A 10,787-nucleotide genomic window follows, 5' to 3' on the forward strand; every position below is an offset into this window, starting at 1 on the left:
TCATCTCCTGAGCCTTTCAGGAGGGAGCAGCCGGCTTTGATGGGGCTAATTAAAGCGAGGCCGCGCCGGGAGAGGCTGCGGCGGGTCCTGATAAACAACCTTTTGTCTGCAGCGGGTCCCCGGTGCTGTGCAGCTGGGGGAGCAGCTGCAGCGGGAGATGGCTTTCAACCAGGGCAAAGTGCCCAGCGCCGAGCCGTGCCCGCTGCGGGTCCGTGCCTGAGCCTGGGGGCTCCCAGGGCTGTGCCCTCTGCCCCCCGGAGAGGATGGGTAAAAGGGGGAGAGGATCCTTCTCTTTGGGGCAGAGGGTGGTGGGGACTGGAAACAGGTGGGGTTGGGAGGGACCTCTGGAGATCACCCAGGCCACCCCCCTGCTCCAGCAGGGCACCCACAGGGCACCCACAATAGCCAGGGGGGGTTGGAAGCTCTCCACACCAGGAGACTCCACAACCTCTCTGGGCAGCCTGCTCCAGGGCTCTGCTCCCTCACACCAAACAACTTTCTCCTCATGGAACCTCCTGGCTGCCACTCTGTGCCCACTGCTCCTTGTGCTGTCCCTGGGCACCACTGAGCAGAGCCTGGCCCCAGCCTCTTGCCCCCCACAGCTCCTTTAGACATTGGTGAGACCATTCCAAGTCACATCCAAAGGCCACCATGGACATGCCTGGAGCACAGCAGAGCTGGCTCCTGGGGACCAGTGCTCCCAAGCACAGTTTTTGCTCCATCCATGGCTGGTGGGGAGCACAGAGCCCATTCCCTGAGCATGGCTGAGGGCTTGCACCATGCAAGGGTTGGGTGTCCAGCTGTGTGTCCCTATCCCCATGGCATGGTTAGTGCCCAAAGTGACAGTTAACCTGCTGAGGGAGCTGGGGGTGCTCAGCCTGGAGCAAAGGAGGCTGAGGGGAGAGCTTCTGGCTCTCTGCAGCTCCCTGAGAGGAGGCTGGAGCCAGGTGGGGGTAGGTCTTCCAAGGAACAAGCAACAGGATGAGAGGAAATGGACTCAAGCTTCCCCATGGGAGGTTCAGGCTGGATAGGAGGAATGATTTCTTTCCCCTAAGGGTTGTCCAGGCCTGGCCCAGGCTGCCCAGGGCAGTGGTGCAGTCCCCATCCCTGGAGGGGTTCCAAAGCTGTGGAGCTGTGGTGCTGAGGGCCGTGGGTTGGTGGTGCCTTGGCAGTGCTGGGGTAAGGCTTGGACTCCATGGTCTCTGAGGCCTCTTCCAGCCCAAAGCCTGCTGTGCTTCTCTGCCACAGATCATTAGCATGCAAGGCAGCAGAGCAGCAGCACTGTGGGGTGGTTCTGGGGGGAGGCAGGGCTGTCGTGTGCGCTCTTGGCACAGGCACAACCCTCCCTCCTCCGGCGAGCTGCTGCACCTCACGTTTGAAGAAAGGCTCTGGGTTACTGGGAATGGCTTGAAATCCCTGGAGAGTCCTTCAGGCCATCTGCCAGCCCACCCAGCCCAGCAGCACCTGCCCCTGGTGCTCTTAATTACCCCACAGATGATGCTCCAGCCCTGGGATTCCATCTAGGGCGTGGGGGAAGAACCAGCGAAGGGAAACAAAGCAGCCCCTGTTCTGTGGGACCTGGAAAGGTGCTCTGGGGCCTTCCCTCTCTGCTCCCACCCTGGCTCAAGTGGAGACACCCCTAAAGACACCCAGTCCTGGAGCAGCTGATGGGGGAGCTTCTCTAATGGCCATCCTGGAATGGGTTGCCCAGAGAGCTGGGAGCTGCCCCCTCCCTGGCACCGCTGCAGCTCAGGTTGGCTGGGGCTGTGGGCAGCCTGCTCTGGTTGCAGATGTCCCTGCTGGCTGCAGGGGGGGTTGGACTGGATGACCTCTAAAGGTCATTCCCAACCTGAACCATTGCATGATTCCTTCCACAGTGCATTTTGTTCACCTTCAGAGGCACAGCTCTCAACGGGGAGGATTCCTCCCCAGCCCTGCAGGTCCTCAAGACCCAGCAAGGTGCTGACAAAGCAGTGGCAGCCCCTTCCCCCTGAGCCTCTTGAGCAGCCTCATGCTCCAATCCACAGCAGGGTTTCTCAGGTGCTCAGCAGATGCAAGCTCCAACCAGGCTCAGCCTCGCAGCCCAGAAAGTCCCTTGCCATCTTGTTTGGAGTGACAAAGACTGATGAGGAGGATTTCTCCTCCCTGATGTGTTCAGTTTGTAATCCAGGCTCACAGAGACAATGCTGAGAGCTGCAGGAGAGGCTTCTGCCTTCCCCTGGAAAACACCCAGGGCTTCCCTGGCAGACCCTGCTTAAGAGCCTTCCCCTTCTTTCCTTTCTTCCCCTTCCTCCCCATTCTACCCTTCCTACCCTTCCTCCCCTTCCTCCCACCCCCAAGACCAGCCCCTCCACGATGGTGTTTGCTCCCCCTGCCCTTCTTGGCCCCTCTGTTTGACCCCTCAGACTCTCCTTGTTTGCCCCAGGGGTGCAGGCAGAGGTGAAGCCCATTTGGGCACCAGCAGAGTACCACTCCCTGTTTCACCCCAAGGTGCCAGGGTGCCAGGACTGTAGGCAGGAGGCCATCCAAGGTTGTTTCCCAGGACCCTGCAATAAATGCAGAGTGTGGTTGGGTGACAGTGGCAGGGGGAAGGGCACAAGGCCCTCCAGCAATGAAAGCAGCAGGCAGAGGATGCCATCCCCAGCATCCCAGGGGGGAAGCCCTGGGAGAAAACCTGAGCCAGGCAGTGGCACCTCCTCTATAAACCACTTCCCTCTCCTGTGGGGTCGTCTGGAGAGGTTTCTCTCCACCTAGAACCGTTTGAAGTGAATAATTCATGGGCTGGGCTGGAAGGTGGTGCAGCTCCTGCCAGCCCCCACCTGCCTGCCTCTGCATTTCCCTGCGGGATAATGAGTTCCCTGGCTCCACATCCTGCTCACACCAATTTCTCTCCCCACACCACGTTGTGCTTTAATGATGCTTCATGTTTAATTCCCCAGGCAGGGTTTTCCCTCCACACCACAGACAGTGGCCCCTGTGAGCAGCAGGAAGCCTGGGCGTGGGTGCCCGGCGGGCAGAGCTGCCTGGGGGCACAGGAGCAGGAGAGCTGCGGCATTCCCGGCGCTGGGAATGGTCCTTTCTCCTCTGGACAGAGCACCAGGAATCTCAAGGAGGCCATTCTGGGGTCACTGGTGGGAGAGGGATGCTAGGCACAGGGTGGGATCCTCGGCATGGTTTGGGATCCTTGGCACAGTGTGGCACCCTCGGCACGGCGGAAGATCCTTGGCACTGTGTGGGATCCTTGGCATGGTGCAGGATCCTCAGCATGGTGTAGGATCCTTGTCACAGTGCAAGAGCCTTGGCACCGTGTGGGATCCTTGGTATGGTGCAGGATCCTTGGCATGGTGCAGGATCCTCAGCATGGTGTAGGATCCTTGTCACAGTGCAAGAGCCTTGGCACCGTGTGGGATCCTTGGTATGGTGCAGGGATCCTTGTCACAGTGCAGGATCCTTGGCATGGTGCAGGGATCCTCATCACAGTGCAGGATCCTTGGCATGGTGCAGGATCCTTGGCATGGTGCAGGGATCCTCATCACAGTGCAGGATCCTTGGCATGGTGCAGGGATCCTCATCACAGTGCAGGATCCTTGGCATGGTGCAGGGATCCTCATCACAGTGCAGGATCCTTGGCATGGTGCAGGATCCTTGGCACAGTGTGGGATCCTCAGCATGGTGCAGACTATGTCCTGGCCTTCATCCCCCTCTCCAGGTGGGGCAGTGCGGGTGGCAGGAGGCTGGAACCCCCGGAGGGGCAGTGCCCAGGCTCCAGCCCAGAGCGGTGCCAAGTGCCAACCCTGCCCTCCAGAGTCTGAGGAGGAACTATTGCTAAGAAAGGTGACTGGTGGCAGAGCGTGGGAAGCTCCATCCCCAAGAGCAGCAGCTGGCTTCAGGCCCTGCTGGCTGTGGCAGGGAGCGTGGCATCAAGCCCAGGCTGTGTCCAGCCATGGCACCAAAATCCCACAGGTATCTTGAAGGTGCTGCTGCCCTGCTGCTGGTGGGCAGGACCCTGTCAGGAAGGTGCCAGGGGTGTGCCAAGGCCACAGTGTCCTGATGCTGGTGGGAAGGACTCCATACAGGAAGGTGCCAGAGAGGCAAGTGGGTGTCCCAGGGCCACGCTGCCCTGGCACTGGTGGGCAGGACCCTGTCCAGGAAGGTTCTGAGGGGTGAACGCAGTGTCCCAAGGCCACGCTGTCCCGGTGGGTGGGGAACACCCAGAGCACCCCAAAGCCACCTCTCCCCGGCGCTTCCGGACGTCCTGTCCATCCCAGAAGGATCCAGGGAGGTGATGAAGGTGTCCAAAGGCTGGCAAGTGGGCACAGATGGAGCCTCCCTGGGCGGCACCGGTGTTGGGGTGTGGCGAGGGGAACCCCCGCTTCTGCCACCGGTGAAGGGGTCCCCAGGGCGTGGGGAGGGGGGCTAGGAGCCCGGCCCCTCGGGGGGCTGTGCCGGGGGGCTGAGCTGGCTCTCCAGCAGCGCCCGCGTCCCCTCGGCCGACACCCGCCGCAGCCGCAGCCGCACCGAGCCGTAGGTACCCCCGGTGCGGCGGGCGGCCCGGGCGCGGCGGCGGGCGGCGGCGGCGGCCAGGAGCAGGGCGGCGAGCAGCAGCCCACCGAGGGCCAGCAACGCCAGCCCCGCTACCGTGCAGCGGTCGAGGCGGGCGCGGAGCCGAGCCGCCCGTTCCTCCAGCCGCTCCATCTGCCGCGCCGGTACCGTCGGGTCGGGCCGGGCCGCCCGGGGAATGGCTCCGGCCAGCACAACCAGCGCCGCGCCGCTCAACGCGCAGCCCAACGCCAGCGCCAGCCCCGGGCCCGCACCGGGACCCCCGGGGATGGCACCGACCGGACCCGCCTCCGCCGCCGCCTCGCCCGGGCTCCGCAGCTCCGCCGCCCGCGGGGACGCCATGGAGCCGCCGCCGGCCTGCGCAGCCAGAGGTGAGCGATGGAACCGGACCGGGATGCTCTCCCTCCCCGGTACCGATTCCCAGCAGCGGGATGCTCCCCCCTCCCCAGCACCGGCCCCGCTCCCAGGCGTGCTCCCCCCTCCCTGGTACCGACTCCCGCACCGGGATGCTCCCCCCGCCCGGTACCGACTCTCGCACCGGGATGCTCTCGGACCCGAGTGCCCGATCTGGGGTGTCGTCCCTCCCGAAGCTGGATCCCCGAACCAGGCTGCCCCCCAGGACCCGGGTCGCCGCACCGGGCTCCTCCCGTTCCCGCTACCCGGTACCTGCCTCCTCGAACCGGGTCCGTAGCCACCCGAGTCTCCCCCTCCCCAAACCGTACTCCTACCTCACGCCTCCCCTAACCGAGCTGACCCCCCCCGAGGACCCGTGTCCCTGTGACCCCGCCGGGCTGTCCCCTGCGGTGCCCCGGAGCGCACCCAACCTCCCTGCTTCCCGCACCGGGATGGGGTCCCGCTCCTGTTTCTCCCCTCCCGCTTGGGGCTTCCCGCAACAATCTGCCCCCTTACACTTCCGTCTCCCCCCTCCTCCGAGCTTCCTACCCGAGCCGCGTCCCCCGTTCCCCGGGCCGGTGCCGGTACCGGTGTAGCCGCGGTGGCGGGCGGGGCGGGCGGTGGGTGCCCCGAGCTGCCGGCCCCGCCGGTGCACGCACACACACGTACACACCGGGGGGGCCACACACATGCACACACGTCCGGTTGCACACCGGCACCGGCTGAGCACCCCCTCGTCTGCCACAGAGACCCCATCCGTGCACCCCCTCCTGAAACACGGACCCCAAACAGGGACCCCTCCGTGCACCCCCAGAAGGGAGCCCTCCGTGTACCCCCCACCTGTAACAGGGATTCCTCTGTGCACCCCCCGCCTGCAACAGAGACCTCTCCGTGCACCCCCAGAAGGGACCCCTCCGTGCACCCCCCTGTCTCCAACAGGGACCCCCATCAGGGACCCCTCTGTGTGCCCTGGACCTTCTGTGTCCTGCACCCCGGGTCCTCTCCTGCCCTGCGTCCTGAACCCTTCATGTCCTGTATGCTGGACTCCCCCCTCCCCTGCACCCTATGCCCCTGGCACAGCAGCTCCTGCTGTGCTCCATGCCAACCACGGTGCCAGGCGTGCTGCGTGGGGACAGCAGATGGGAGTCTCCTGCCACCTGTTCATGCCACAGGAAGGGGCTGGACTCGAAGGGCTTCAAGGTCTTTGGCAGCCTAAAGAATTCTCTGGTTTCATGAAACGCAGGCAAAAGTGAGCAGGAGGGGTCAGGGGTTGGTTTGTGTCTTCCCTGGGTGCCAGGCTGAGGGCTGGGCAGGCTCAGCACCCATCTGGGCTCTGCTGCTGGCATGATCCCAGGAGGACCAGCTTTTGGCTTCTGCTCAGTGACAGGTGACAACATTCTCCTTCCCGGGACACCTCCCTCATTAACTAAGGATTCTGCTAAAGACAACCGCAGGGTACTTCCCCTCTGGGCACTTCCCCTCTGGGTAACTCACCTCTGGGTAACTCACCTCTGGATACTTCACCTCTGGGTACCTCACCTCTGGGCACTTCCCCTCTGGGTAACTCACCTCTGGGCACTTCACCTCTGGGCACTTCCCCTCTGGGTAACTCACCTCTGGGCACTTCACCTCTGGGCACTTCCCCTCTGGGCACTTCACCTCTGGGCACTTCCCCTCTGGGTAACTCACCTCTGGATATTTTTTTACCTGTTTCCTCCCCATTTTGATCCTTTTTCCTCCCCGGTGCCTTGGGAAGGTTTTCTGTCTGTCTGAATCCCTTGTTCAGCAAGCTGGGTTTGCAGGTTCCCTTCCCTCTCCCCTCCCTCCCCCTCCCCCCACTGTTGTTCCCATCACAGCTGATGCCCACTGGGTACCCAGAAAGGTGCCCAGGGGCTGTGGGCTGGGCTGGGCTCTCCCAGCCATGGCAGAGGTAGAAATGATTTTATGATTGGGTTCTGTTCAGGTTTGTGGTGGAGGTTCTGTGTGTGCCACGACTCCCCCCCCACCCCCAGCCCCCACCTCGCTGCTCCCTCAGCAGAGGCTTCCCAGCTCAGCATCCCTGGGGATGCATCCAGAACTGGGCCGAGAGAGAGAGAGAGAGAAGCAGGATTAAAAATAAATGTGAGTGCCTCCTGCCACGTTCACCACATCCAGAGAGGCTTTGAGCAGCAGCCCCCTCCACGGGCAGGCAGGCAGGAGCTGCCTGCAGACAAGTAGGTCACGGGACACAGATTGTCCCAGAGCAGCAGGACAGGATGGATCTGGAGCAGGCAGGCACAGCCCTGCCAACAGACGGGCAGGGAGGAGGAGACTGTGCCAGTGCTGAGCCCCTGCTGCCTCCAGCATCCCTGACTTCCCTGGGAAAGCCAGGAATGGTGCTGCCTGCTCCTGAGCAGAGCCCTCTGGCTTGGAATACCCAAACCCTGTGGTGTGCCTGGGGGTGCCCAGGGTGCTGAGGCCAGGCTGGGGGCTTGGGGGTCAGAGCCACCCTCGCAGGTGTGCCACCAAATTCCTTCATCCCTCAGGGTCTCACTAAATCCTCTCACCCCTTCTGTGCCTGGCTGGGTCCTCTCATTCCCTCAGTCTCACTAAGTGCCCCCACCCCCCAGCCCCTCAGGGTCTCACCAAATCCCTCTGTCCCCTCAGCACCCCTCTGGGTCCCCCCTCCCCTCAGACCCCACTAAATCCTCTTTGTGCCCTCAGTGCCCAGCTGTGCCACCCCATCCCCTCAGAGCCCTGGCAGATCCTCCCCTTTGGATGCAGCCATGGATGAGCTCTGGAGTGTGGAGGTGGCCACTGGGTCTGTGCCATGGGGGCAAGGTGTCCTGAATCCCAGGGGGGCTGCTTCTGTGCCCCAGCCCTACAGAGGTGCTCGAGAGGACACTGCAGTGGATGAGGTGGAGGGACACATCCTGCACCCCTCGCTGCTTTTGCTGGGTGGGAGCAGGGAGGATGTGGGGTGGGCAGCCAGGAAGCCTTCTCCAGCCCTGGTCAGGCTGAGTGTGGGTCTGAGGACTGGCAGAGGCTGCTGTGTCCCTGGGTGCTGGCACTGGATGAAGGGGAGGAGAGGGAGACAGAGAAGATTTATGCTGCCAGCACAGGAGCAGAGAGGAAGGAGCCAGCCAAGGTCAGAGACAGTGCTGCCAAAATTCACAATGAATCTGCAGGAGAGCTGGAGGGGAGAGGCTGAGGGCTGGGGAAGACATGGGAGGAGGAAGAGGGAGATGGAGCAAGGCAAGGGACTGGGGGCCAGAGCTGCTGGGGACAGGGACATGCCACTGCTCAGCCAAAATGATGAAGTGGGGCTGAGAGGGATAGCAGACAGGAGGCTGGAGCCAGCTTAGGAAACATCAGGAGCAGGAGTGGAGGGAGCTGGGAGAGATCTCAATATGTCTCTGTCCCCCCCAGTGCAACCCCATGCAGCACAGCCCGGATTTGGGGTGTGCCAGGCTGCCGGGGGTGCCCAGTGCCCACTGGCAGTGCTGCCCTCCATCCAGCCCCACCACAGCAGTGCTTTCAGTTCTGTCTCTTTGATATGCACAGCATCCCACGGCAGCTGGCACGCCTCAAGGTGACTTGGAGGGCAGGGGAAAAAAGCAGCCAGGCAATTCAGGAGCCAGCAGCTGGCTCCACACCGGTGGGGAGATCCAGTTTGCCAGGGCCAGAGGTTCCTGGCACATCATGGCCTCCCCTCCTGGCACTGCCAGTCCCTGCATGCTATGCAGGTGGCACCCTGGTGCTCCCCACGCACACAGGGATGCCTGTTGGCTTTGGAGCCTGCCAAGTGCCCCCAGCAGCTGGTGCCACCGGTGAGGAGGGCAAGGCTGGCTGGAGGTCAGCCTTGGCACTGGGCAGGGCTGGAGCTGGCACTGGTGTGGGGCATTTCCCTCTTGCAGGGTGCTGTGTGCCTGCTGCAGGGCTCACAGGGTGCTCCTCAAGGTCCTCCTTTAGGGTCCCAGATTCACAGACTGCATTGGGTGGGAAGGGACCCCCGAGGGTCAACGTGTCCAACCCCCCCCCCCCCCGGCCAGCTGGGACATCTCCCACTAGAGCAGGCTGCTCAGGGCCACATCAAGTCTGACCTTGACTCCAAGGATGCTTTCGAGCAGAACCCCCTCTCCTTCCCCAGACAGCCCCAGCCCAGGGTACCCCAAAGGCAGCTGGAGGCGCAGAGCCCTGCCTGCCCCCCAGGACCAGCTGCAGAGCCGTACTGGGAAGAGGTTCAAAACTTCCCTGGCACTAATTGAGATCTAATTATCTACAGCTAACCCCAGGTAGCAGGGAGATGGAGAACACCACAGGTGCCTTGTGATACAGCAACAGCCACAGCTGAGCAGCACCAGGAGCCTGGCTGTGCTCTGCCTGGATGCAAAACAAAGCATGGGCAAGGCTCAGACACTCGTTTGTTCCCCTCCCCAGAGATGCCAGTGTGCAAACAGCTGCCTTTTCTCCTCAGGGTGGCTGGCACAGGTGGGTGGCTGGCACAGGTGAGTGGCTGGCACAGGTGGGTGGCTGCAGCCCTTGCCCCCCTGCAGCCCTTGCCCCCCTGCAGCCCTTGCCCCCCCTGCAGCCCTTGTCCCCCTGCAGCCCTTGCCCCCCTGCAGCCCTTGCCCCCCCTGCAGCCCTTGCCCCCCCTGCAGCCCTTGCTCCCCCTGCAGCCCTTGTCCCCCTGCAGCCCTGGCCCCCCCTGCAGCCCTTGCCCCCCTGCAGCCCTTGTCCCCCTGCAGCCCTTGCCCCCCTGCAGCCCTTGCCCCCCCTGCAGCCCTTGTCCCCCTGCAGCCCTTGCCCCCCCTGCAGCCCTTGCCCCCCTGCAGCCCTTCCCCCCCTGCAGCCCTTGTCCCCCTGCAGCCCTTGCCCCCCCTGCAGCCCTTGCCCCCCCTGCAGTCCTTGCCCCCCTGCAGCCCTTGCTCCCCCTGCAGCCCTTGCTCCCCTGCAGCCCTTGCTCCCCCTGCAGCCCTTGCCCCCCCCTGCAGCCCTTGTCCCCCTGCAGCCCTTGCCCCCCCTGCAGCCCTTGCCCCCCTGCAGCCCTTGCTCCCCCTGCAGCCCTTGCTCCCCTGCAGCCCTTGCTCCCCCTGCAGCCCTTGCCCCCCCTGCAGCCCTTGCCCCCCTGCAGCCCTTGCCCCCCCTGCAGTCCTTGCCCCCCTGCAGCCCTTGCTCCCCCTGCAGCCCTTGCCCCCCCTGCAGCCCTTGTCCCCCTGCAGCCCTTGCTCCCCCTGCAGCCCTTGCCCCCCTGCAGCCCTTGCTCCCCCTGCAGCCCTTGCCCCCCTGCAGCCCTTGTCCCCCTGCAGTCCTTGCCCCCCTGCAGCCCTTGCCCCCCTGCAGCCCTTGCCCCCCTGCAGTCCTTGCTCCCCCTGCAGTCCTTGCTCCCCCTGCAGCCCTTGCCCCCCTGCAGCCCTTGCCCCCCTGCAGCCCTTGCCCCCCTGCAGCCCTTGCCCCCCTGCAGTCCTTGCCATGCCATCAGATCTCAAGCTCTTTATTTTTATAAGTTTATTTCCCTTTTCCCCTCCCTTTCTGCAAACTCCCTGCAGCAAGGCAGCCTCATCAGACGTGCCTGCAGCCACCTGCTCACCTCTCAATGTCCTTCTTGGAGCGAGGGCCCCAAAACTGCACCCAGGATTTGAGGTGTGGCCTCACCAGTGCTGAGCACGGGGGGACAAAGCCCTGCCCTGCTCCTGCTGATCCAAGCAGGGATGCTGGTGGCCTTCCTGGCCACCTGGGCACATGCTGCCTCCAGCTGGTACAGATGTTTCTCAGCAGAGGCTGGGAGAAGGAGAAGGAGAAGAAAGGAAGAAGAAAGAGAAGGAAAATGCAGAATGAGGGAAAGGAGATGAAAG

At 63.6% G+C, this 10,787-nt stretch overlaps 1 protein-coding gene across 1 annotated transcript; it reads right to left on the reverse strand.

Moving 5' to 3' along the window:
* Window positions 1-4,247: 4,247 nt before the first annotated feature.
* On the reverse strand, window positions 4,248-5,739 carry TMEM74B (transmembrane protein 74B). Its single transcript, XM_054173623.1, has 2 exons — window positions 5,503-5,739; window positions 4,248-4,917 (listed from the first exon to the last, which is right to left on the reverse strand). The coding sequence occupies exons 1-2, from the start codon at window positions 5,707-5,709 to the stop codon at window positions 4,417-4,419; spliced, it is 708 nt and encodes a 235-aa protein (XP_054029598.1). The 5' UTR covers window positions 5,710-5,739; the 3' UTR covers window positions 4,248-4,416.
* Window positions 5,740-10,787: the final 5,048 nt, after the last annotated feature.

This window comes from Dryobates pubescens, chromosome 26 (genome assembly GCF_014839835.1).
Source record: "Dryobates pubescens isolate bDryPub1 chromosome 26, bDryPub1.pri, whole genome shotgun sequence".
Taxonomy (NCBI): Eukaryota; Metazoa; Chordata; class Aves; order Piciformes; family Picidae; genus Dryobates; species Dryobates pubescens.